The sequence below is a fragment of the Lepus europaeus genome, chromosome 16 (assembly GCF_033115175.1).
Source record: "Lepus europaeus isolate LE1 chromosome 16, mLepTim1.pri, whole genome shotgun sequence".
NCBI classification, from domain to species: domain Eukaryota; kingdom Metazoa; phylum Chordata; class Mammalia; order Lagomorpha; family Leporidae; genus Lepus; species Lepus europaeus.
In genome coordinates this window covers 48720731-48748285 of record NC_084842.1, presented here as the reverse complement: position 1 = coordinate 48748285, position 27555 = coordinate 48720731, and the positions used below count along the sequence as shown (strand labels likewise).

General features: G+C 52.8%; 1 protein-coding gene across 1 annotated transcript in view; it reads left to right on the top strand.

Annotated features, from left to right (window-relative positions):
* Nucleotides 1-27147, top strand: part of XKR6 (XK related 6) — a 293183-nt gene extending 266036 nt beyond the window's left edge. Inside the window, exon 3 of the mRNA XM_062213556.1 lies at nt 26186-27147. Coding sequence (XP_062069540.1) covers nt 26186-27147 — 962 coding nt within the window. The remainder of the gene's footprint in view (nt 1-26185) is intronic.
* Nucleotides 27148-27555: the final 408 nt, after the last annotated feature.

Genomic DNA, 27555 nt, shown 5'->3' with positions numbered 1-27555 from the left:
AGGGAAGTGAGGCCCACCGTGGGCAGCAGGCCCTGGTGCCAGGAGGAGATGCCCAGTGTGGTGCCAAGAGCTCCCTCCCTGCCCTGCCTGCCCTCGAGCCCAGGGCTACGATGCACTCATGGGAGGATTCCCTGGCTTGGGAAGGGCACCTTTCTCTCCCATCCCAACCCTCCTTTGTCTCAACACCGATGCCACTTTTTGTCTGAGGCTCTGTCTCAATCAGCTTGTGCTGCTGTTAACAAAGTACCTGAGCCTGGGCGGTTTATACAGAACCGGCGTTTGTCGTCTCACAGTTCTGGGTGCTGAGAAGTGCAAGGCCAGGGCACCGGCAGGCTATGTGGTGAGAGAGGCGCCCTCTGGAGGGGACGAATGCTGTTCCCTCACATGGTGGAAGGCAGAAGGGCAGCCTGGCTGAATGGTGTGCGAAGCCCCTTTAATAAGGGCCTCAAGGCCACTCGTGGAGGAAGAGTCTTCATGGCCTGAAAGCCTCTTAGGGGCCGCAGCTTTTCACGCTGTCCCATGTCACCTGCTGGGTTTCGGAGGAGATATATGCAGACCATAGCACTCGTCCACACTGCCCTCTGCTGTTTCAGTTTCAAGTCTTCCCCTCTCTGTACCATCAGGGCTGCCAAGTTATGCCTCCTCTTACCTTTTCTTCTTCCAACCTTTGGAGATGGGACAGGTTGCGTGGTGAGCGTAGGGTGAGCTCCTGATAGGATGTCACCTCTTCTACCCTGTTGTGACATGGGGCCTTTCCCAGGCTCTCTTTCCTCCATGGTGTGCTGGGAGTGACAATATAGTAGTACCTAGCTTTTAGGAGGCTACAGTGAGATGATACAGTGTGCCAGGAAGCGCTCTGTGAACTGTGGACCTGCACAGGCACTTGTGGGGTGTGTTTATTGTTTCCAGGGCTCAGTGATGACTGGGAAGTTTCTTTTCTCCTTTGTTCTTCTGGCTCCTCCCAGCCTGCATCTCCTCAATGTGCTTGTCTTCCTCTAATGGTCACCAGGGTTATAAATGCAGACAGGTAGGTGTGAAGTCCCTGGGTAGGAGAGTCAACGGGACCAGTAGACATTGCTTCCTTCATGTCCTCACATGGGAGCCCATTGAGGCCAGGGGCTGTAAAGGTAAGGGGGCTGCTGGGATGTGCTACCAAGACCAGGCACCTGGGAACATTGCTGGGAGTGACCTGGGACCACATGGCTCCGGGCTTTTGCCCAGGGAAGCCCCCGGATTCCTACATACCCCTACTTTTGTGTCAGAAGCTCAGAGGTTGGGTGAGTAGATGGAGGGTGGAATAGGTTTTTCTCAGAATGGGCTTTTGCAGTGAAGTACATTTGGAAACTACTGGGCTAACCAAAGGTCTGTAGGGATCTTTGCCATTGGGTTGTGGATCCCAAAGCCTAGGATGAGGCCTACAGCATTATCCAGGACTCTGGGAAAGAAGGATGTGTGTGACCCCCGAGCAAGAGTGACTATGAGAGGCTGGGCATTTCCCTCCTACTCTTGGGGTGCCTCTGGTATGGGGCCATCTTGTTATGTCACAGCCTCCTCTTTTCCTGTGACAATGCAAGAAATGTTAAAGGATTCAGTCCAGCAGGAAAAAAAAAAAAGATCATCCCAGTTGGGAGGAAGGAAATCAATTGTCATTGTTGAGGATGACATGATCTTGTATGTGGAAAACCCCACATGCTCCACCAAGTTATTACAACTAATAAATGAATTCAGCAAAGTTCTAGGACACAAGGTTAATGTACCAAACTCAGAAGCATTGTTATACCATGGGTTATGTGAAAAAGAAATCAAGAAAGCCATCCTATTTCCAATAGCTGCAAAACTAAATTAATTAAATTCATAGAAATAAACTTAACCCTTGAGTTGAAAGATCTCTAAGTGAAAACTCTAAAATGGTGATGAAATAAATTGAAGAGGACACAGAGAAATGGAAAGACATTCCATATTCATGGATAGGAAGAATTGATATCATTAAAATGCACATACTACCCAGAACAGTTTACATATCCCTTGCACTCTCTATCCAAATATCAATGTATTTTTCACAGAACTAGAAAAAACGCTACTAAAATCTGTGTGAAATCACAAAAGACCCCAAATAACCAATACAATCTTGAGTGAAAAAAACAAAGCAAGAAGCATTGCAGTCCCTGACTTTAAAATATATTACAGAGATACAGTAAGTGAAACTGTATGGTGTTGGCATTTAAAAAAAGATGCATAGACCAGTGGAATGGAATAGAGATCCTCCAAGTAAATCCACGCATCTACAGCCAACTGATTTTTGACAAAGGTACTGAGAAGATGCATTGGGAAAAAGACAGTATTTGCAGTAGATAGTGCTGAAATGACTGTATATCCACATACAGAAAAATGAAACTAGGTCTCTGTCTCTCACTATGTTCAAAAATCAACTCAAAATGGATTATATACCTAAATATATGACCTGAAACTTTGGAACTACTAGAAAACATGGGAGAAGCACTTTAGGACATTGAAATAGGAAGCAAGAACTTTTTGGGTCATACTCTTAAAGCACAGGAAACAAAAGCAAAAAATATACACGTTGCATCAAATTAAAGAACTTCTACACAGTAAAGGAAACAACGACATGAAGAGACAGCTCCAGAATGTGAGAAAGTATTTGCAAGTGATACATTTGACAAAGGGTTAATGGTCAGAATAGATAAGAAACTCAAACAACTCAGAAGCAAAAGAATCAAACAATCCAATTTAAAAAGAGCAGTAGACATTTCTCAAAGGAAGATATATGAATGGCCAACAGGCACATGAAAGAATGCTCAACATTACTAATCATCAGATAAACGCAAATCGAAACCACAATGAGAGATCGCCTCATCCCAGTTAGACTGACAAAGATGCCAAGGGCTGATGAGGGTGTGGGATAAAGGGAACCCCTCTTGCACCCCGTGGATGGAAACATAAACAGAAAAAAATAGTACGGTGCTTCCTCAAAAATCTAAAGTTGGGACTACCATACAATCTAGCAATCCCATTACTAGGTATATGTCCAAGGGAAATAACCACCCTAAGAGACATCTGCACTACCGTGCTTTGGCCGCAGGATTTACCACAGTCAAGAAATGGAAACAGTGTTAAGGGTCTTTCCTGAACGAATGCATTAAGAAGGTTTGAGGCAGCTACACAGTGGAATACCGCTCATCCAGGAAAAGGTGCATCCTCCTCATTTGCAACAGCACGCATGGAACTGGAGGTGATTACGTTAAGTGAAAGACGCCGAGCACTGAAAGACAGGAGTGTTGGCTGGGAGGGAGAGGTACTGAGCAGGTTTGGAAAGCAGCCCCAGGAAGTGGGAAAGGCACACCGCCCAGGGCACATCTCAGCCCTGTCACTGTCGCCTTTGTGCTGTGGAGCAGTTCCACTCCTTGCTGGCTTCCTTCCCTGGGAGTGAGCCGTTCTCGTGAGGACTGTCATGAAGGCGGCATGAGCCATGCTTACACCCTCATAGCACATCGCCTCACACGCTGTGGGCACGTCACACAGCCCGCATCCCACAGGAAGTGCTAAGCCAGGCGCTACGCCATGTGCCAGGAACAACAGAAAACCGGATGTTCTCGCGACTCTTCCGTTCTCTCTGGGGAGATGGCCACAACACGTATTTAGTACATGCTCTGAAGCAAGCATAATGCTGAGAGGAGGAAAACTGCCAAGGTGGGGCTGCAGGGAGATCAGAGAAAACCTCCCCAGAGAGCTGCCACTCAGGCTGAGTCAGTGAAGGGAAGGAATCAACTACAGGGGGAGCAGAAGCAGCCTTCCAAGGCAACAGGGACAGCATGTGTGCAAAGGCCCTGGGGTAAGAGCAGCCTGGTGTGTTCCATAAAGTGAAAGGACCCAGTGTGGTACTATGAGGGGGAGGTAGAGGCTGGTGAGGAAGACAGGGCCGTATCATGAATGGGCGTGGGCCCCCCATACTCCCCAAGCCTGGGTTTACACCAAGGTTCCCAGGATTACGTAGGAAACATCTGTGAGAAGATGTGCTTTTAAAAATTTTTTTTTTTTTCCTGTTGTGCAAGAGCTGAGCTAGAAACACCTGTTAGGCTGCTCGGGCTGTGCAGGCATGAGATTATGGGGTTGAGAGGGTTTGGAGCATGAGGCGACGGATTAGAGGTTCTATTCTGGAGAGGAAACCAGCAAGGTAGCGCAGGACTGATTGGGATGTGTTGGGCACGGGGCATGGTGGCTTCTGACTGCTCTGTGGGACAGGAGGAGGGGACGGGGCAGGGACCAAGAGGTAGTAGCTCCAAGACCTTTCCTTCCTTCTGGGGTTTCTGCTGGTTCCATGTGAACACTGACGGGGCTTTGGAGGTAGAGAACTTGCTGCACCCCACAGTGCCTGAGTCTGTTTTTTCAACACTCACTCTGAGGGATCATCCCGCTTACAGGCCCTGATGACCACTGGCCCACGTCCTCACGACTCCACTATGTGTTAGGCACCTGCCGTGGGCCAGACATGTTGGTGGCAGTGGGTTTGCAAAGATACCAGCCCTTCAGGAGTTTATGGTCTAATGCTCCACGCTTGAAGCTTTGCAACAGATGTACGTCCAAGTTCTTGGGGAGCATGAGATCGGGCACAGAGTCTGTTCCTGGGGGCATGATGGAGGCGGGAACTTGATCAGAGTCTTGATGGATGAGTAGGGGCTCATCCAAAGGAGACAGTTCCAAGGCTCTTCCGGGCAGTGGAACCCCAAGTGCCACGGGGTGGAGCCCGAGAAGGCCGGGAGGGGCAGGCAGAGAGTGAGCCTGGGGGCCTGGGCAGAGGGTGGATTGCTAGGAGTGTGAGAGATGGTGGCAATGATGGTGATGATGACAGTACTATGACGACTTCGGGAGAGCTCGGTTGTGTATGTACCTGTGTGTGTGACCCAGATGCCCTCACGCTGCCTGGGGCAAGGATGCCACTTCAGCCTCTTACCCTCAAGCCTTTGCCCAGGGCTTGGTTTTTTGAAGATGTCTCTTGGAGAGCATCTTGCCCAAACCAACTCTTTCAAGGAGTGAAGGAATGCGCCTGAGACCAGGGGTCCTTCCTGCTCCCCAGGACGGTACAAGTGAGAAAGACACACATGGACCATGACCCTTTATGCATTCCTTGGGATCTTGTTTACTCTGACCCTAGACACAGACTTCAGGACGATCAGCCCTGGAGAAACAGGTGGATAAGGAAGGATGCAAAGGAACCCACCATCATTTTGGCCTCCAAACCCTGAAGACTCTGAGATTCTAGGTAGATAACAAGATCCCAGCCTCTTCTAAGGCTGCCTGTCCACCTGCCTCCCCATACAGAAGAGCACAGAATCTCTGTGCTGGAAACAGGGATTTTAGAAATTATATAGTTCAACACCTGTGTTTCCCAGATGAGGAAGTGGAAGCCTGCGAGTCCAAGAGACTTGTCTCGGGTGACATCCATAATTAGCAAGAGGCGTGCTAGTGAAACCCAGAGCCCGCATTCCCAATGTGGCACACCTTCCCTGTGTCTCCCGAGATCCCTCCAGCTGCCATAAACCAGGGCACCCCTGAGTGCCCCCTGAGAACCCCCAGGCACCCTCCTGTACTCACTCTGCCAGTGTGTGCCCCTTAACCCCTCTAATCCAGCTAGGGAGTGGGACTGCAGGTCTTGGGTGGGATTGGGCTGGGGCCGGGCTGGAGCTGGCATGGCACGGGTCAACTCCGCTCAGAGGACAGCCTTGGGGATGAGTTTCCTTCCAGGACAAGGGGGTTCTCTCAGAGGTGACCCAAAGCCACTCTGACTCGTTCTCCTAAGTGTCACCCTCCACGGGAGCTCTGGGGCCTGAGTGGAGATGGAGCATGTGCTAGCCATAGAGGCCATCTAGCCCCGCCCCTCCTTGTTTAATGTATGGGAGGATGAAGCACAGGGAGGGAAAAAAGTTGCCTGAGGGCGCCCAGCGAGGGAGGTGCTCAGAAAAGGCTCTGCTGCCCCTGCCACCCTGGGCCTGTGCTGAGATGGTAGCACAGTGCCTAGAGGATGCTGTCCAGATGGCAGACTTGGCCCAAGTGGTTCCCCGTTCTCCTGTAGCCACCAGTAACCACAGATGCCTACTACCAAATTTATGTCAGAACAAGCATCTTTACCAAGTCAGGGAAGAATCAGGAAAGATTAAGCCCTGCATTTAAGATTTAGATTTATTTATTTGAAAGAGTTACATAGAGAGGGAGGGAGAGACCTAGAGAGAGGTCTTCCATCCACTGGTTCACTCCCCAAATGGCCACAACAGCTGGAGCTGGGCCCATCTGAAACCAGGAACCAGAAGCTTCATCCAGGTCTCCCATGTGGGTGCTGAAGTCTAAGGACTTGGGCCATCTTCCACTGCTTTCCTAGGTCATAAGCTGAGAGCTGGATCAGAAATAGAGCAGCCGGGACTCGAACCAGTGCACATTAAGGGATGCCAGCACTGCATAGGGCGGCTTTACCTGTTGTGCCACAGCGCAGGCTCCTAAACCCTACATTTAAAAGTTGGCTTTCTTTTAAACCAGTGTTGAGCTGTAAGATACCATTAGGGATCTTTCTCTGTAGCATCACCCTCCCTCTTGCTTTTCCTCTTTCTTAACCTGGTGGTTCCCTTTACATCAGAAGTGCTTCCAGTAACTGGCACTGAGCTTCACACTTGCTGCCTTTTCTGGCAAGAGCTCTGGCAGGCAGAAGCCGAGCAGCTCAGAAGGGAGACTGTTCACTTGCTTTTCTCCGCTCCCATTAAGTTAAAATGTCTGTGCCTCCCTCTCCAGCTGCCGCCCCACGAGCACTTCTTTCTTTGCTCAGTCAGTGGGGATGAAAAGCTTCCCTTCCCACTTTGTGTATCCTTGACCATGACCGCCCCCCCCCCCCATGCAAGGGCAGATCTGCCTGAGCCTGGGCCTCAGGGGGGCTTTGGGGAGCCTCGGGCCCTGGCTCTTGGCTGCCAGCTCGGTGGACCACTCTCCTCACTCTCCTCTGCCCACAGTGGAGGACTCCCCACCCTCACCCCACTTAGTCCTGCCTTAGGAGATTTCATTTTTCTCGTGTGAAAGGTGGCTTCTGGTCTCTTCCCATCCTGCTCATGTGGACCTTCGTGGTCTCCCTCTCCAAGGCTAGGATGCAAAAGGCAATTGCTTCGGCATCCTAGTCCACTTTCTATTGTTTTAGCAAAAGGCCCAAGACTGGGGAATTTAGGAAAAAAACAGAGGTTTATTTGGCTCATGGTTCTGGAGCCCGAGACAACCACTAAAGTGGTGCTGGCGTCTGTGACATCCTCACTGCTCCCACAATGTGGCAGAGACGTGAGTGTAGGGACTGGTTCCAGCATGTGACCTTTGGAGGGTCTTGGATAAAATAGAGTGACACTGCCACCCGGAAAGCAACCGTGATCTGGTGGCGGGAGCTGAAGGTCATGCATCCGTGCCTCTGTACTGGAACCATGAACCCCCTGCTCTGTTGCCTCATGAATGAGAAGGAAACTCTGCTGTGAAAGCAACCAGCCCAGTGCATCAGCTAATGAATCGCCTTGCCCAAAGCCACAGATAGTGCCTGTGGCCTTGACCCCTGGCCAGTGCTCCATTGTTGCCCTGATGGGACCTGAGTTGAGTGAGGCCCACAGTGATGGAGGGGCCAGCCATCTCCCAGAAATACTCTGGGCTTCAGACCAAGGGGTCCGTAGATCTGCCAGCACTTGATCCCAGCCTCCAGGCTGCTCCTCCTGTTTCTGCAGGTAAACAAAGAAGATGTACACTTCCCCGCGGGCTGCCTTCTGCGGGCTTTCTGGGGTCTTCACCCATAGCAGGAGTGGAAAGAGAGGCAGCGAAGATGTGTCAGGCCAGGACATGGGCTTGGCCTCTCTCATTTCCCCCAAGCACTGCCCCTCTCCAGTTCTGTTTGCTTCCTCCTGTTCAGGTGGTGCCTCTGGGAACCTGCTGGGCCCTTCCCACAGCCTCCCCTGACCCACCAGCTCCAGCCCACAGTCCTGCTCCACCTCCAAAGGGCTTCTTGTGGAAGGTCACAAGTTCTGTTATGCAGAACTCGCTAAAACGTTAAACAGAGACCCAAACCCTTTCACTGCATACATCGTCTTTCCACGGAGGTTGCTCCTAACGACTGGTGAGAGGGAGAGGTTTTTGTTGTTGTTTGTTCCTGCAGTTTATACACGAGGGAGATAAGGAGACAGAACTTGCGTCTGCTGGTTTACTCCCCAAATGCCTGCAAGAGCTGGGGCTGGATTCGGGCTGGAGCCAGGAGCCAGGAACTCAATCCAGGGCTCTCTTGAGTGCTAACTGCTGCCTCCCAGGGTCCACATTGGTGGAAAGCTCAAATCAGGGGCAAGAGCCTGGAGTCAAACACAGGCACTCTGATACGGGACAGCTGTCTTAACCATAGGCCCAACTCCTGCCCCAGCGAGAGGGAGGCTTCACAGGGTAGCAGCAAGTTAAACGAGAGTGGTCCTGTTGTGGTGAATACAGATGGGTAGCCCCCTGGGAAAGGGGACGCTCACGTGAGCTTCCTGATGGCATAGGTGGCCAAGGCGGTGACAGGGCAGCTCTTGGGCCACTTCCTCACTGATTCAGGAAGTGTGTAGGAGTCACCTCCTGTGTGTCCCTCCTGCTTCCAGGAGCTGGGGACGGATTCAGCAATAAACAGAACAGAACCCTGCCCTCGTGGCAATGAAGAACGTGAGTGCCTTATCTTCTGTGGAGAAAATGACAGGCAGTAGGGAGAGTGGTGGCAGGCAGGGCAGCTGTGCACAGTTGTCAATCAGGTGGCCAGGGAAGGGGTCCCTGAGGGCACCCAGGAGGGGCAGGAGCCCAGCCGCAATACCTGGAGGAAGGTGCTCCAGCAAGTGGGAGGATCCATGGGAAGAGGCCCGCAGCCATGAGAGCAGGGAGGAGAGATCATTGGGGGTAACCTCTGTGCCCGGTGCCCCGGGGGTCCCATGCATGCAAGCTGGGAGCCTTCTGCCTCTGCAGCTCAGCCCTGCCCCCAGCTCTGGCCCCTGAGAGGGAGCTGTCTTCCTGAGGCCTCTCCCCGGCGCTTTCCTGCATAACAAAACCAGCAGGGTGAGCAGCAGGAAGGCACAGCACGCTGGGCTGGGGCGCTGTGGGGCACTGCGCAACTCTAGCTGCAGCTCCTCTGGGGCTCGGCAGGGCAGCGTGAGGAGCCCCTCCAGTCCGGGCTCCCTGTGACGCCAAGGAAGAGGAAGTGGAGAAGTCCCAGCAGGAACAGGCAGAGGCGGCAGTGTTTACTATCAGGCCAGACCTTAGCAGGACTCCTAGGCCTGATGGGAACAGCCAGCCCCAGGTAAGACTGCAGTTCAATGACTTCCAAAGAGCTTCTCTGTTCCTTAAGACCCCAAGGACAGACGGCCTGAGGATTGCAGGACGAGTGTCTTTTTGGGCGCCTCCCCCTCCCGAGTGGCAAGGACAGTTTGCGTAGAAGAGACCCCAGGAAGGAAGCCTGGGAGTAACCCTGTGAGCCACACTCACGCCACCCTCTCCCAGCCTCAGCTCTTTCATGGGGAAAGCTTACCCCGTGGGCCCTACTCAATTCTGGATCCAGTTCAAGCACAGTTCTTGCCCGAGTCAACCTGAAGCAAGCTTAGTTCTGCCTCTGACCAGAGGAGAGGGGAATTCTATGTCGACTCCGGACCCATGAATCCCAGTCACCAGACCCTGGGCCGCAAGAGCCTAGTGCCTCACAGAGACCCACGTCTCGCGCTAATATCTACTCCTGCCTTGGCTGGGGACCCACCCTTCCCGCCACCCCTCACCTGTGCCAGTCATAGCCAAGCCCCTTGGTAGCCCGCAGAGACTGTAATGCAGAACAGGCGCTGCCTCCTTGTGCCAAGTTCCCAGCTGTGGCCCCCACACGCCTGGCTTTGCCTACCTGCTGTGCCTGCAGAACCACGTCTCTTTGGGCTGGTCCTGTCGCCTCTCCTAGCCTTGGTAATCTCAGGGCACAGGGCTTGGCTGGAGAGGAACCAAAACCATCACTGGTGTTGTGACTTCTGCCATCCAGGGCGCACATGGCCCCCCCATCCTCACCAGGGCTCACCTGGCAGGCTTGCCTCTTCCAGAGCGCCACCTAGCTCTGGGTGCTTGAGCTCCAGAGCAAAGACGATGAGAAAGCCGTCTCCTGTCTCATTTTCCCCTTTATAAACAGGGCACGATGCTGCCTGCCTTCCTCTACTCACAGGGCTGTGACGGCAGGGAGACCCCCGTGCTAGGCTCTGGCATCACCGTCACTGCCGAACATGGCTGTGAGGTTTCTGCCTTCCATCGGCTTGCATTTAGTGGAGACAGGCTACCAACAAGTAGATCTAGGGATGACCTAACTTCTAATAGGTATTGAGTGTTCATAGAGTACATGTGTGTGATGTATATACTATATACAAAATAGTGTATAGTGTGTGCATATGCAATATTCTCTATATGTATATAGCACATGCTATATATACCACACACTATATCTATGGCTGTATATCCATATAAAATGTCTGTGTGTACATATATAGAGAGAGGGAGGAGAGAGATTATAGAAAGTATATTTTATATTTATGCACTGTACATACTTTCTGTATATAAAATGTATGCATAAAATTGAATCCATATAGTTGAAAATAGGGTACTTGAAACAGAAAAATAGAATTAAAAGATAAGTTCATTTAGATGTAAAAAAATTTGAAATTCATGTTATCTTCTAATTTCATTTGCATGAACTTTTCAGTGTCCTCATATTTATGTTCTCTGTCTGTTTTTCTGTACACACACAGACATACATCTCCAGAGATGGTGCCCACATGTTTTAGATTCCTGATTCACTTATGGTTCATTGGATCACAAAGTCCATATATTTACCTATGGTTCACAAGAAACAAACGGAGGCTCAGAGAGTCAGTTCCCTTGCCCAGGCGCACACAGCTGGACCCAAGCCAGGTCTGTTTGTGTGGCAGAGCCCATGTCGGCTCCACAATCTCTCGCTGTCTCTGCTAACAATCCCATCTCTCTGAGAGCAGCAGAGGGTCAGGCCTGGCCAGCCGTTCACTCCTCAGAGTGCAGAGATTGCCTGGAGTGGCCCAGGACCAGTGGGCAGCCTTCTTGTGTTTGCTCCTGCCCATCCAGGAGCCGGCATGTGCTTGCCTGGTGCCCCGCCAGCTGAGTGGCTGACATTTGTTCTAGAATCGCTCAAGTTTGCCTTTGTCCCTCTGGCTCTGAAGTTGGTATTTTGATATCTCTGCCTACATCTGGGAAAGGAGAGACGAGGAAGCAGGGGTTGGGTTAGCTTTTCTCTGGCTGCTTTCCTCAAATGCTGATGTTTACCCTTGCAGCTCCTGAGGTCCCCATGTTCCCAGAGTGGCCGCACAGCCCGCGGTGGGCTGCACGGGGGAGCTCCAGCAGTGCTTCTCACACTCCCCGGCTTTCCCGGCAGCCCTGGGAGAAACACACCTGGATGAAATGCTTACGCATGGGGCATGGCTGTTTCCTTAGGAACTGGCCACGTCCGTCAGACCTGGAGAAATGCCTTCTCGTGCAGCTCCAGAGGCCCTTGCATCTGTGCCCGTGGGCCCCTCTCAGGATGTCCGCCACTGCTGGTGGCAGCTCTTGGGAAAGCATTGACCCCCAACTCTTGGGCGCAGCCAGCTCCGCCGGTTAGCTTAGGTGGACTGGTGAGGAAACAGGATGCGCTATCACAGGGTGCCTCAGCCTCAGCGCTGCTGTATCTGGGGCCGGATAAAGCTGTGTTGTTGGGGGAGAGGCTGTCCTGTGCAGCTGTGTCCGTGGTCTCTGCCCACCAGACGCTAGCAGCCACCCGCACCCTGAATTCCAAGGACTGGAAATGTCTTCAGCCAGGGCTGGGCCAGGCTGAAGCCAGGAGCCAGGAGCTTCCTCCAGGTCTCCCGTGTGGGTACAGGGGCCCAAGCACTTGGGCCATCTTCTACTGCTTTCCCAGGCCCTTAGCAGGGAGCTGGATCAGAAGTGGAGATGTCGGCATTGCAGGTGGTGGCTTTACCCGCTATGCCGTAATGCCAGCCCCCTTGAGACTTAACGTTAATGACCTGAGGGTAGAAACCACCTAGTTATGGTGAAGCTCTTGGGGTGTGATGAAATAGGATGAAGCTGTCAGGATGGCGCCCCGGGACTGAATCCTGGTGGCTTTGTGAGGACAAAGACAAATGTGTGTGCGGCTGCTCTTGCCGTGTGACGCTTGGTGTCACGTCGCGACTCTGCCACCACCCAAGGCGGCCCCTGGGTCTTGCACCTCCAGAACCATGAGCCAGAAAATCCTCCTTTACTTATAACGTTAGGCTGCCTCTGGGGTTTTGCTGTGGTTGTAGAAGGCTGCCCGGAGCAGTGGTCATCTGTTCACTGAGCAACTGAAGCAGCTCTGGCAGGCTGAGTGTTTCTGGGCAGAGAGCCAAGAAAGGGTGCCGTTTACAGCGATGTGGGCTTGGGGCATCCTTACCTAGGCCATCCTACCCACTCCATCCTTACCTAGGCCTGGCCTTAGTGCTGTCAACTGGGAAAGCATATCCGAGAGGAGTCATTTGTGACAGGCCTGACTACAGTGTTGTTTCAACTCAAGAATGCGTGTTGATTTCACCCAAAGGGAACTCACGGGTAAGGGAGGGAGAGAGTCCACAATGTGGCTGTAAAATCAAAGCTATCCAGGAGCCGCATGCAGGGTGCTGTGGGGCACTCAGCTGAGCACCATGCATCCTGGAGGCAGTCTCAGGAGGACCCAGGAAGAGTGATGCCTGGGCTGAGCCTGGAGCTGGCCAAGCAGATGTCGGGCCGGTCATCGTATAGGAGAGGAACGCCGTGAGTGAGGCTGAGACGTGACACACAGGGGTGGGTTGTGACTCTCCATCCGCACCCACTCCTGGGGGCAGCAGCCATGGCGCTGAGCCCTTCCAGCCACTTCTCCTTCAGCCCTTTCCACACCTGCGTAAAGGACATTCGATGCTTTCACTGTTTTAGAGATGAGGACAAAGTCTTGATGCCCAGAATCGCATGGCCAGAAGGTGGTAGAATCTGGCCCTGCTCTGGAGCGCACTTGGAACCACTTTGCTGTCATGAGCAGGTAGATGCCATGAGATCCTGAACATGCCTCGGGAGCCCAGCCCAGACGCAGAGGCCTGGACACAGAGGCCCCGGGAGCTTGATGTGAGCCTGTTGGAAACGGGAACTGTAGAATGCATTTAGCACTGTAACCCCAAGGCGTTGGAGACTTTAGAGTTGGGGGTACTGGGTTTATTTATTTGTTATTTTAAATATTTTTAAAAGATGTATTTATTTATTTGAAAAGCAGTTACTGGCAGAGTCAGAGAGAGAGAGAGAGAGAGAGAATCTTCCATCTGCTGGTTCACTCCCCAAATGGCCACAATGGTTGGAGCTGAGCTATCCAAAGACAGGAGCCTGGAGCTTCTTCTGGGTCTTCCACATGGGTTCAGGGGCCCAAGGACTTGGGTCATCTTCTGCTGCTTTTGCAGGCCATAGCAGAGAGCCAGAATGGAAGTGGAGCATCTGGGACTTGAACCGGTGCCCATATGGGATGCTGGCATTGCAGCCAGCAGCTTTACCCTCCAAACCACAGTGCCAGCACCTATTTAAATATTTAGGAGACAGAAATACAGGATAGGGAGTAGAGTACAAAGAAGAGAGCTCCCATCTGTTGGTTCACTCCTAAAATACCTGCAGTGGCTAAGACTGGGCTGGGCTAAAGCCAGGAGTCAGGAACTCAATCCAGGTCTCTCCTGAGGGTGGGTGGCAGGACCCCAGTTACCTGAGCCATCACTGCTGCCTCCCAGGATCTGCGTTCGCAGGAAGCTGGAGTCAGGCACTGGAGCCGGAGATTGCATGTGGGTTGTGGGCATCCTAATTAGCATCTTCACTGCCAGGCCAAGTGCACACCCTGAAGGTGCACTGGGTTTGGATACCTGTATCAGTCTGTTCTTCTTACTGTTTTTGTTCTTTGTAAAGAAAAGAGGTTTATTTTGGCTCCTAGCTCTGGAGCTGCAGGATCTGTCAGCCTCTTGAGTGATGCCTTCCTGCCGGCAGTCGCAAGGCAGCCGCAGAGTATCACATGGCAAGGGACGGGGAGAATGCAGGTGGTGTCTGAGTCTGTCTGGGCTCTTTCCGTCTCCTGGGTTTTTTTTTTTTTTTAATGGGAAAAGTCAAACTTTAATATGCAAATGTATATTTATATAATACAGAAATGGAAAACCTGCAGCAGGCGCGCAAGCTGGTGATGACTGACAGGTGATGGTCTCTAGATAGCCCTCTGCAAGGACTGGCTGTGTGGTAGTGCCTACGAGGTTTTATCTCTCTGTGCACTTGTGTCCACCTCATCCCACACACTGACCGTGGCTACTGACAATCTGGAACTGAAAGGTGCAGCCCTCAGGATATTGTTAAATCACTAAAAAACAAAACAAACCAAAAAAAAAAAATTTAGGCTCTACTAGACAAGGAAAACACTCAGAAAAGTTCAATTTCAAATTTCACATCAGTAGGAAAATATTAAAAATATTTTTGCATGTACATATGTCTTTCCCTCTTCTAATAAAGCCCCTGGAACTCATCTATCTAGTGTAATCTAGTGTAATCTAGTGTAATCTCTAAACCCTGTAGTCAGTTCAGCTTCTACCTCCTTAACCCCCCACAGTGGGGATTAGACCTCTGCCCAGGAAACCCTGAGGGACGCTCAAACCACACCTGAACCATAGCTCATCAGTTTTGTCATAAAGCCTAGAGTTCGTTATTATCTAGAAATGGCCAAGCTGACAGATCAGGAGACATTGAAAAGATAGGAGCTGGTGTTGTGGTGCAGCGGGTTAAGCTGCCTCCTGCGATATGGGCATTCCATATCAGGCGTGCCGGCTCGAATCGTGGCTGCTCCGCTTCCGATAAAGCTCCCCGTTAGTGTGCCTAGGGAAGCAGTGGATAATGGTCCAAGTGCTTGGGTCCCCACCACCCACATGGGAGACCTGGATGGAGTTCTAAGCTCCTGGCTTGTTGGGCCATCTGAGGTGTGAACCAGCGGATGGAAACCCACACATTCTCTCTGTCTCCCTCCCCCTCTCTCCTTCTGTCCCCCCATTTCTCACTCTCTATTACTTTGCCTTTCAAATAAATAAAAAATATGGAAGGAGGGAAGGAAGAAGAGAGGAGGGAAGAAGGGAGGGAGGGAGGGAGGGAGAGCAGGAGGGAGGAAGATAGTTAGCAGACTAATCCCAGGAGGAGGGGGCACCAGACTTGGGGAGGGCAGGCACAGAGGGAAGCATCAGGTTGGTCACAGCCAGAGGTGAGGGGAGAACTGGGACAAGAGCCTGCACTGGGGCTTCTGCAGGAAGAAGCAGGCAAGTGGGGTAAATGGGCTTGGGCTTGGCTGGTGCAAATAATCCCAGGGGCTCAGGGGCACAGGAGCTGCCTTTACTTCCCTGGGACCTAGGGACTCTAGTGGCCTAGAGCATGAGAGCTGAGAAATGAGGTGGGTGCAAGTCGGGAATCTGTTGGTTCGTTTGCGTATGAAAGGTGAGATCACAGGCGTTGTTTACTGTCTCCAGGGACTGGCCAGCCCTGGGAGAGCGGTCCTTCAGGGTCAGCAAGTCCCCAGTTGTCAAAGCATCAAAATAAAAAGACACATTTAATACAGTGACCTTAGGGTTAATTCTTTTACGTCTCTGAATCGCAAAAAAATGGGGGCATTAATAGGCATTCTCATGGGGTTATTGCGAGGTTAAATGAAGTGACAGGTATGGGGCTGGCATTGTGCCACCGTGCAATAAGCCACCACCTGCAAAGCCAGTTTGTGTCCCAGCCACTCCACTTCCAATCCAGCTCCCTACTAATTTGCCTGGGGAAGCAGCAGAAAATGGCCAAAGTCCTTGTGGGAGACCCAGATGGAATTCCAGGCTCCTGGCTTTGGCCTGGCCCAGCCCTGGCTGGTGCAGCCATCTGGGGAATGGGACAGTGGATAGAAGATCTCTCTCTGCTCTCTGTTTCTCTGTCTCCCTGTGTCTCTCCCTCTCTCTGCAACTCTGCCTTTCAAATAAATAAAAAAAAAAAATTTAAAACAAGTGACAGGTGCGAAGTGCCAGCAGAACGTCCCATGGGTTGAGAGCACTCAATAAATGCTAGTTCCTTTTCTTTGCTGTCTTCTACTCTCAGAGTTTTCTTCCTAAAGGACAAAGGCATGAGTGGAGGCCTCCAGGGAGCTCTTCCCACAGGGGGAAGCTGGGAGATTGGGAGTCGCAGTCCCTTCCCCCAGCACCTCCTGGAGAATCCGAGGATGGCTGTGGACTCTTTCTTTTTTTTTTAAACGATTTATTTTATTTATTTGAAAGACAGAGTTAGAGAGAGAGGTAGAGACAGAGAGAGAGGTCTTCTCTGTGTTGGTTCACTCCCCAGTTGGCTGCAATGGCCGGAGCTGCATTAATCTGAAGCCAGGAGCCAGGAGCTTCTTCAGGGTCTCCTGTGTGGGAACAGGGCCCCTAAGACTTGGGCCATCCTCCACTGCTTTCCCAGGCCATAGCAGAGAGCTGGATTGGAAGAGGAGCAGCTGGGACTAGAACCGGTGCCCGTATGGGATGCCGGCACTTCAGGCCAGGGCTTTAACCCGCTGCGCCACAGTGCCGGACCCAACTGCTGACTCTTTCATAAAAATAATACCTACCGAGTTCGTGTGTAATAACATGTAATTCCAGACCCATCGCATTCATCAGGCAACATAGGAACTACAAAAGCCACAAGTAATGAGTGAGATGTACGCTCCATCAAGATAGGGGAGGTGCCGTGGTAAGAAATAGAGCAGGAGTGGGGGGTGGCGTGGGCTGGGGATGGCCTCACTGAGAAGCTGATCTCTGAGAAATGGTCTCAGTGAGAGGTGACACTTGCAGAACAACATGTGGGTGCATTTCCAGCAGCGGGACCAGCAGGTGCAAATGCCCAAGGCAGGAGTGTGCATGGCTGGTGTGAGGGGGCCTCCGAAGCAGGCAGAGGGGACTTGAATGGAGGCCTCAAGGCCAGGGAGGGAGCTTGCGTTTGTGCCCACTGGAGGGCTGGGAGGTAGAGGCCAAGAATCGTCAGGCGGCATCGGTAGCTCTCAGGCAGCCCCGCATCACGAGGGGCCTGGAAGAGCCTTGTGGGGGGCATGGCTTTCAGCTTGGTGGACGCGGTGGGTCACCCAGCACAGGCTGCTCATGCTCAGATTAGGAATCCCAGCCCAGTCCCAGTTTCAGGCCTGAAACAGCTTGGATTTGCTCCACGTTAGTTGCATGTCTGCCGCGGGTCCCTGGGGAGTGGGCCTCTCCTGGAGGGTGGGCAAGGGTGCATTTGTGCCTGGCAGGGTCACACATCGTTTCTGCCCAGCCAGAGCATGTCTGAGCCACACGCAAGTCCAGCAGTAAGAGTGTATGGTCCCTACCAGAGGCACTGAAAACCGATCTGCGCCGACTGTCTCCCAGGCGTGGGAAGCCGTGTGGAGGGGCGTACTGTACTTAGTCGCTTTGGCTGCTGTCGTGTGAGTAGACAGCTGGGACAAGAGTGGTTGTGGGGAGACTGGTTAGGAGGACATTTGACAATCCAGGCGAGAAAAATGGAATAGAGGTGTCACCCCTCTGCATTTGTTGGCCTAAATACTCAGAAGAGGCCTTCTGGGGCTAGGGGAGGGGACAGGTCTGTCCCCAGCTGTGCAGGCCCACACGTTGGAATTTGTTCCTTCTCACAGAGATGACTGGAGGGCTGACATGTGTTATCAAAATTGATAAGAAGCTGATGTACAGACCTGATCAGTGGTCCATTCATGCGTGGGTGAGAATGGGAGACACACGGTTCCTAATGATTAGAAAAAGGATCTAAGGTTTGGCGTCAGGCAAGCCTGTGTCTAAATCCTAGTTCTACAGCTTCCTAACAGCTTGATCTGGAGAAACTTCTCGGCCAGGGAGCCTGTCTCCTCATCCTAGCCTCCCGCCCCAGCTAGACTTCAAGGGAAGAATAGTGGAGCTCATTGATGTTCAGTGTCGGACTGGGAGCCTGGGGGAAGGCAGTATTAGAAGTTGGCAGGTAACATTCGCATCGAGCAGGGGTTCCGTGCCCCTAGGGCCAGCCCTGATACTCTGCAGCAGGAGCCACCTGAGGGGTGGCCCCGAGCCGAGCCCCATCTGCCTTACAGAGCTTTGCCTTCAGTCCCAGATTTTAGCCTTGCTGAGACATCCCAATTCTCCCTTCCTCGGTTTTCACCAAACCGATCAGCTGAGCCTTGGGTTGGCCCTGTTGTCTTCAGCCCCACCTACGTGTCAGCCCCAAGGGCCTCTGCCACTGATAGTCCAAGGTGTGTCTTGCAATTTGACCCCTCCTAGGGGGTCGGTCTGGAAGCCTCTTGTGGGGGTCACACTCTGTCCACATACAGAAGTGGGGCGGGGGGGCGGGGCATGGGCATAGCCGTGCTTGTGAAAGATGCTCTCAAGCCACCGTGTTCGGCGTGAAGTAGCTTTCGGTGAACGCACACACGGTGTGAGCTTCAGAAGGAGATTGCTTTCTTCATTGCCTTCGCATTTGCATGTGAAATAGACTTGTAGCTGAGAAGCAGGTAGGACTGTAATTCTGAAAAGAATACAGACTGGTGGGAAGAGAATTCTGGCCCAGCGGCCAGGTGGGCACATGCACTTGTAGAGCCTGCATCCGGGTGACCAGAGCTGTGCCAGTGGACTGCGGAGTAGCACCCTGTTGGGCCAGGCCCTCCTGATTTGCAGATGCCCACCAAGCTTGTCCCATCCCTAGGTGATGTGGGACAAGTGGGGTTTAGTTCTAATCCAGGACCTTGCCCTTTGCTTCAGAAGTGTTGTGAGTTCAGGTGCATATACGGTGCATAACATGGTGAAGTTAATTCGCAAGGTAAGAAAGCAAGCACACATACACACGTGAACCTGGTTAGAGTGGGCTGGGGGCGGGGAGGGAAGTAGAGAGGGAACACCCTCAGCAAGAGAGCAAGCACCTCCCTGCACCTCTGTAAAAATCCATGTGGAGCCCGATATGCATATTTACCTGGCGATCCTCTCCCAGGTCCCCCATGAAAGTAAGGCACCCTGGGAAAGGGGACGTTCTGACAGCCAGGTGGGAGAGAAGTACATGGGGCAGGGCCTTGTGGTTTGTGACCTCCAGCCCAGCTAGCTACCTTCTCCCGTATCACTCACCCACACTGTGGATGCTCACCAACCAGCTCTGAGCAGGACCCAGGAGAGCCCTTGTCTGTAGCATTTGCCCGTTTCCGTGGTGTCAACATCCCTGCCTGCGAGGTGACATCCGCCAGCCCACAAAAGCCCTGATACGGTAGCAGCTGTCAGCTCCAGTACACGCTGCTCCTGAACCTGGGAAGAGAGATGGTCCCGGTCTCGCGTCAGCCCTCACGCCTACAGCAGCGTGAGCTGGGCCTGGCCCGTGGAAGGCGGCCCCGGTGCTCGCCTCCTCTCTTGGCCGCCTCTGTAGGAAAGTTCCTTCTGTGCAGTGCCCTTGTCACGGTGCCCCGTGAGAGGAGGCAGGACAAGGGATGACCGGTGGTGCTTAGAGAGAGGTGGACGCAGTTGTCTTCGCTTTCTCTGGGAACATTTCCAAGAAGGGCCTGGGGTGCTGTATGCGCAGGGAGGACTACTGCCCAACAGGGGTGTAATGTGGAGAGGCACACAGCAGGGCTGTGACAAGCAGGTGGAATTCCCACAGGCATAGGCATCCCTGGGAGGGGCGGAGAAGAGGTAGATGCTGTCCTTGACCTGCGTGTGTCTGGTTTTGGGAATCCCCAGGGGCCAGCCCATTGGGGTTCAGTGCCATACACGGTGGGTGAGTGTACAGTGTCAGGATGTGGCTCTGACCACATCCAAGCTTCCTGACTGTGGGTGTATTTTCCTTATCTGCAAAATGGGAGTAATCAGCCCCCTGGGAAAAGGCCCAGGAGAGGCAGCGACGGGGTACCAAGGACAGAATGGATCCCAACACCAAACATCACCCAGGGTCAGCAGGAGGGGCCTGGGACCAGGCCTCTGAAAAGCTGCACTTGGGACCTGGCTGACGCTCCGGGAGGGCCTCTTGCCTGGGGTTGGGAGCTCAGGAGTGACGGGCGGCGGGAGAATGAAGCGACAGTTGGCCTGCCCTCAGGAAGGTTGGAGGGGAGAGAAGAAAGGAGGGATCAGAGTAGGAGAGGATGCTGGGGCCAGGTGCCCTTCTGTGTGGGAGGGCAGAGACTGGACTGAGCGTCCATGCTGGGGGGGGGGGGGCGGGGACGAGCAGGGAACACAGATGAGGGGCTGGGGGCTGGGGACCCCGCTCGGCAAACCCTTCCCTGTAGCCCGTGCTGTCTGCCTCGTGCTCCTTCAACTCCCCACAGTGGGAGTGTTTTCCCAGCGGCCATGGAGCAGGGGCCTGGGTGTCCTGGGACGGAGGGTGGACAGGCACAGCTGCTGACAGGCCTGGCTTTGCATAACCCGCTCTGCACTTCACCAGCCACTCTTGGTCCCAAGAGGTTCATGGTCATCTCTGGTGATGCCTGTGGTTTCCTGGAGCACCCCTACCCGCTAGGCAGCGTGCTCCCTGGGAGGACTTCTGGCCATTCTGTTGGTTCCTTCTGACACCCTTTCCCAGGGTGTGCTGGGGCCACTACACACTGACCCCTGATGCAGCTCAGCTCTGGCCCAACCTGGGTCACAGCCCTGCCTCGTCCTCAGCCTCACTGCCTCGCCTTGAAGCCCTGGGCTGCCCGTGGTCAGGAGCCCTCTGCTGCATCGCATCCCCTTCTCTCCCACTTCATCTGCTCCTCCAGATAAGAGCCCACGCTCCCCCAGGTGCCCTGTCACAGTGCCTCTCACTCGGGGGCATACCCATGTTCAGATTCTTTGCTCTGTTCCCCAACTGGCAATCACTCAACCGGCAGTGACCCTTGGACACTGCATGGACAGCACCACCTTGGGGCTCCTGTGATAACTGTCCTTCTCGCTCCATCCTCTGCATCGGCCATAAGGCGCCACCATTCCCCCTCTGGAGCCTGGGTGCTCGGGGCCTGTGCTGAGAGCCCGAAGGCCCCCTCTCAGGGTCCCCCAGGAGGCTCTGGGTCAGTGACTTCCCTCAGCTCAGCGGGCAAGCCGCAAGGCCCGCCTCCCAATTTGCACCAGGGAAAGTGAACGAGACATGAAGGTCACTGCCTGGACTTGTCACAGGCAAACGTGAAGTGGTTAACAATGCCCACTGTGGCTTTGGAAATGCAGGACGCGAGCGAGCTGTGGGTGGGAGGGGCTCCCGAACCCTCCCAGGCCTGGCGTGCAGTTTCACTGGGGGCGACCGTGGCTGCTCCGGGGGGCAGGGGCCTGCCTGCCTGGGAGAATGCATTGCTTTTTGGATGGACACTGCAGGCCTCTGAGGATTAACCACCCACCAGTGGGAAGGTGACTGCAGTCAGCTCTATTGGAATCACTTCTCTCTGGGTGGCTTGTTACTCGCCTGACGAAGGCCCAAACTCAGATTTGGTTTTTGCTCAATAGTCCAGGACCTCTGGCTTTCCTGCAGCGACCACACTTCCTGTCCGCTCACTGCACCTTTCTTTTCCTCTCCCTCAGTGGGGCCAGCAGTGAGGGCACCGTTAGTTCAGTGCTTACCCTTGAGGCCGACAGAGTCATACTCTGAGTTCGAATCCTGCTTCTGCCTCTTGGCAGATGTACGCTTTAGGGGAAATTCTCTACCTAAACTATGGGATTGGATAGAGCCTTATGCTGGCACCACAGGGTTGGTGTCTCCTGCGGCCTCCCTCCTTGTCTTGAGGATGCTGTCTTCTCCCAGTGTGCTCATGCAGCCTCCCTCTGTTGGTGTCTGCGTCCTCTTGTCCTCGTAAGGACACCAGCCGCGTGGGATTAGGACCCACCCTAATGAGTTCATTGGGACTTGGGGGCCTCTTTAAGGAACCTATCTCTAAATGCAGTCTCACTCAGAGATACAGCAGGCTAGGGCTTCAACACAGGAGTTTTGCGAGGAGGAAGCATTTCAGGCCATAGCAAGTGCCCATTTCTAACCAAGACAATGTGTACGAAGGCTCAGTAACCCATGTGTCTGTTCCCTGTGACAGCTGAGGGCACTGACAAGAGTGCTTAAGGCAAGGAGTGCATCTTCTGCCCCAGCCCCTCGTCCCCTGCTCCAGCTGAGTCCCCAGAATCAGCAGGCTGCCCCTAGGGACCCTCCCCTGAGGGCCTTTGGAGGAGTTATGATTACAGTCCCGTGGGTTTGTCAGTCCACAGGCTTTGTCCAGGGAGAATTTGCAAAAGGGGCCAAGTCACAGACATTTGGTCTAATTACCAGACATAGCATTATGGCCAGTGTCACAGATCGGTCCAGACAAGTTCCTCAGTGATAGGATGTACACAAGTCTGATGCCCGCACCATTGGTTCTTGAGCCCTAGAAGGCGAGGATCACTCTCAGTTGAGTGTCCAGGGAGAAGCCCAGCTCCAAAGTAGGATCCTCAAATGGGCCTGATTTTCTGGTTTCTTCGCTGGGGTGGACTCAGCCCTCTAGCAGTATAACTTTGGATCAAAAATCTGTACCCACAGCCTGGGATACAATGGGGAGTTCTTTGGTGAGGTGCTGAACTAGAAAGTGGTTGGGTCAAGGGTTCTGACCACTCCCAGCAATCCCCCCACCACTGGGTCATTGCTGTTCATACTCACTGGCAGTGAGGGGTCAGACACGCTCATACTTTTTTTGTTCTTGCCCATGGCCTCTGCCCACCAGCGTGGCACACAGGCCGGCTGACAGAGGACCCCCTTTTCCTTTCTTCTGTAATAACCTGGAACATTTCCATAATGCTAAGGACATGGCCTAGTGCTTAAGGCCTTGAGGTACCAGTAGCTGGATGCTGGAACAGACTCTGTCACTGGAGAGCGCCAGTGGCCTTCATTACAAATGACTTCCGGGGCTTTCAGAAAGAGGAGCTGGCAGTGCAGGAAGGTTTAGGAAGGATCATAAGCCAGGGGCAGCACAATGAATCAGGAGATCTGCTACCCTGGAGCCCTAGTTTAAGTGGTCACTGATTCGTGGAGTGGTCGTGGGCCAGCCTCCCAAACCACTATACCTCTGCTTCCTGTGGGATGAGTGGGTTGGAGTACATGGTCTGCGAAGCTCCCCTGGATACAATACGTGGTGATTCGTAGCTTTGCCAAGTCAGGAGTAGCTAAGGAAGAGACACAGAATTGGGGCTGGCCGTCAGCTGGTCAGCACCGACTGAGGGGTCAGCATCACAGTCTTCCATGTGACCATATCCCAAGTCCCCTTTGTAATTTAGCAGTGATGTTTTATAACACTTGGAGAGTATTTGAGCCGTGCCCTAGAGAGAAATTACAGGAACCCCAGCCATGGGCTAAGGTAGTGTCAGATCAGCTGAGAGTGATTTCAGCAATACCTCGTGCAAATCCGTTTCAAAACCACAGTGACAGATCTGGAAATGGCATAGGTAACCTGGGAGAGGGACAAATGAAGAAGGGTCGTATTGGGCTTTGTAGCTTGTAATTGATGCACATTGTAATTGATTCCCCATTAAACGTATTCGACATGAACAAGGCTAATGTCACAATCCAAGGACAGGGAGATCAGGGCAGTGAGGGCTGAGCACTGTGCCACTCCTGCACCTGGGGTCTGCTCAGGAGCACCTTCAGACTTAGACCAAATTCAGCCCAAGCTGAACTGACTTCTCTTGGCTTATGAATTCAACACTCATTTTTATCTAAGTGGAAAGGAATAAGGAGAGGAATATATATTTGCTTTATTAGAAAGGAACTCAACAATCAAGGCTTCTTCCCATTCCGTGCCCACAGAACTCCCCTCTGCTTACTAACGATTGGAAGCATCCTCCAAGTGCAGTACTGACACATCAAAGAGTTCAGGGGCGGGCGTTTGGCACAGTGGTTAAGACACCACCTGGGCATCCTGCTTCCTATTCCAGCTTCCGGTGCACAACCAGAGGCAGCAGGTGAGAGCGCAAGCGGTTGGGTCTCTGCCATCCGTGTGGGAAACCGGGACTGAGTTCCTTGCTCCTGGCTTGACCCAGTCCTGGCTGCTGTGGGCATTCAGCAGATGGAAGATCTCTCCATTTGTCTCTCTACTTTAAAGTAAAATAAAATAAATAAAATAAAAATTTGAAGAAAAAAGAAATTTAGCTAAATAGTGGTGACCACAAGGATACTTAAAAGGCACCTTCTGGGAATAAGGAAAATATGAGACTGTCAAGATACCACTGCACATCCCCTGACCTCCAGAGACCCACGGTTTATGTTGTGTTACTCCTAAGCGGACCCAGCCCCTTCCTGTCTCAACCCGGGGAACACAGTGGGGCTCTAAGAGGTTAGCTGATTAATGTGTGTGGCCATGCAGCCTCAGGTGAGATATGTGAACCACAAGCAAGGCAGGATGCCCAAGTATCAGGTTCAGGACTTTGCAGAGAAGTGAGAGGCCAGTCGCCATCCATACTCATCAGGTGTTGTGCCGGTGGGTTTCCACGGAGACACTGGCATCAAGTCTCACTTCCCCTGTTTGTGTTGAATCTCTGTTGTTACACTGACAAAAGCAACACACACTCCTGGTAATGGTCCACTCTCCAGGTGTTTTCTACACTTTGCTATTGTATTGGTGGTGGGGGGGGGGTATTATCTCATGATACAGTTCTCTGAGTTGAGACCCTGAACTTCAACTTGAGATATGGGGATGGAGGGGTCGGTTTGTGAGGCAGGCGAGGGAGCGTGTATGCTGGAAGAGAATCAAGTGGCAGGACTTTGAGGCTTTGCAAAGCTTTGGATCATTGCAGGGAGATAGGCAGGAAGCCAGGGAAAGACACACGCAAGGCTGGAGGCCTGGGGAAGTTTAATTAATCTCTTGGTTCAATGGATCTGACCCCTGAACTTAAGCAATAGCACAACTGGGTAACTTTGATGAGCCTGGAAGAATGTGGTAGGAGAGTTGTGCTCCGGGGGAGGGAAGGGGATTTGGTAAGGAGATAGTTGCCAATGGGATGGCATTCGTGTCCCAGTTGCCTTTATCTGACATTTTAGGGGAAAAGACCAAGAAAAGAGGTGCTAGACGGACTGAACGGAAAAAACACATGAGGAGTGAAGGGGTGATGGGCGAATCTTTGTTGAGAGACCATTTATGACGAGGCTCGACTAACAACTGCTTGTTCCTGGATGGATTAGGACAGAGTCCAGTAACTGTTGATGGTGTTTCATCTGGCGTAGGTACAAATACCCGGTAGGCAGAGTCAGAAATAAAGTGGTTCTATGGTGATTCAAGTGTCTCTTGGGATCCGACACACCCAGACTCTTTCGACCCTTGCGTGGTGCAGGGCAGGAAGTGGCAGACCCCTTGGAGATGCTGCCAGACCAAGGGAAGAGGCACACGCAAAGCCTGAGAAATCAGGGAAACCCACGGGGCAAGGCCCAAGAGAACGTGGAGCAGTGGTGGGTTGGGGAAAGCCACAGGGATCGTGGAGAGGCCAAGAGGAACCAGAACGAATGGCAGAGGTGACCGGCTGAGCAGGAAGGGGGTGCCGGAGTCCTTGAAGAGGGTGGCTTTAGGTCGGGAAGGAGCCAGATGGCAGAAGGCTCAGCAAGGGGCTCCTTGGGGCCTTGATGAGATGAGGAAAGGGCCAAGTGGCTTCAGGACCTTCTCAGAGCAGCAGTTGTGGAATTTGGCCGATGACTAAGGCATTGGTCTCCGCGGTCAGCCTTCTTGGGGGGCTCCTCCAGGAATACAGGCTGCTGCTGACCGAAGCTCCCATGCTGGTCACACGGACACATGCAAACAAGGATGTACATGAGCTCATGATTCCTTAACACGGGACGTGCTCGGGCCTGCCCCAACAGCAGACATCCCCAGCTCTCCAAAACCCTGGGCCAAGCACACCGCCCTCAGCCCCTCCCTGGAGCTTTGGAGCTGCTGGACTTCCACAGAGGGTGGTGGAAGCGGAGACTAGACATCCCAAGCTGTGAGCGCAGGGAGCAGCCGGGACTGCAAGTGCAGTTCCTGGTCTTGTGTTTCTTCCTCCCTCCTCCTTCAGCCGGTGGCGTGCGTGGGCATCTCCTCGGCCGTGGACGTCTGCAGCTCTGACTGTGTGGGTTTGTGTCTCTCCGGCAGGTGTCTCCTCTGTGACTTCCCTGATGTCCCTGGCTTGGGTGCTAGCCTCCTATCACAAGCTGCTGCGGGACTCCAGGGACGACAAGAAGAGCATGAGCTACAGAGGGGCCCTCATCCACCTCTTCTGGCGCCTCTTCACCATCTCATCCCGAGTTATCTCTTTTGCCCTCTTTGCTTCCATCTTCCAGCTCTACTTCGGGATCTTCGTGGTGGTGCACTGGTGTGCCATGGCTTTCTGGATTATCCATGGCGGAACAGACTTCTGCATGTCCAAGTGGGAGGAGATCCTCTTCAACATGGTGGTAGGGATTGTGTACATTTTCTGCTGGTTTAACGTCAAGGAAGGGCGGACTCGATATCGAATGTTTGCGTATTATACGATAGTCTTGACCGAGAATGCTGCCTTGACGTTCCTTTGGTATTTTTACAGAAACCCGGAGACCACTGACTCCTATGCGGTGCCAGCACTGTGTTGTGTCTTCATTAGCTTTGTGGCTGGGATTGCACTGATGCTCTTATATTATGGTGTGCTGCATCCCATGGGGCCGCGAGCTAAGATCTTTGCCAGCTCCTGTTGTGCCGAGCTGCTCTGGGGCATCCCTTTGCCCCCCGATGTTGAGCCCATGGCACCTCAGACCCCTGGGTACCGGGGGACCCAGGTCACGCCCACCAGAGCCGTCACGGAACAACAGGAGGATCTCACGGCTGACACTTGCTTGCCCGTTTTCCAAGTGAGACCCATGGGGCCCTTGACCCCGTCGGGGCGTCCTTATCCAGAAGGGCCCCTCATTAAGATAGACATGCCAAGAAAGAGATACCCAGCTTGGGATGCTCACTTTGTAGACAGGAGGCTGAGAAGGACTATTAACATCCTGCAGTATGTCACTCCCACCGCAGTAGGCATTCGATATCGAGACGGACCGCTCCTCTATGAGTTGCTACAGTATGAGTCTTCACTCTAAGAGCATCTTGGCCCAAGTTGAGAAGGGGACCTTAAGTTTGGTTTGCGGTCAACACCGCTTGCAAGAAATATAACCCTCCCTTCCCCCAGTACACAGAACCACCACCACCACCAACACCACTACCACCAACACCAACACCACCACTACAAACAAAACAAAACAAAACAAAACAATTAATAAGTCACAACCCCTTCAGATAAGCTTTCTTTCCAGTCGCTGTATGTATACAAAGATACTCTCTATGTTTTGTAAGTAAAAACAAACAGAAAACCTTTCTTTTGTTTTTTACACATAAGAAACAGTATTAAAAAATCCCACACTCTGGCTCATAGGGTGGAGAAGGAGGAGGTGTCTCCACTCCAAGAGAAAACCACAGTTTTATACCTTACACCAAGTGTAGATCATTTA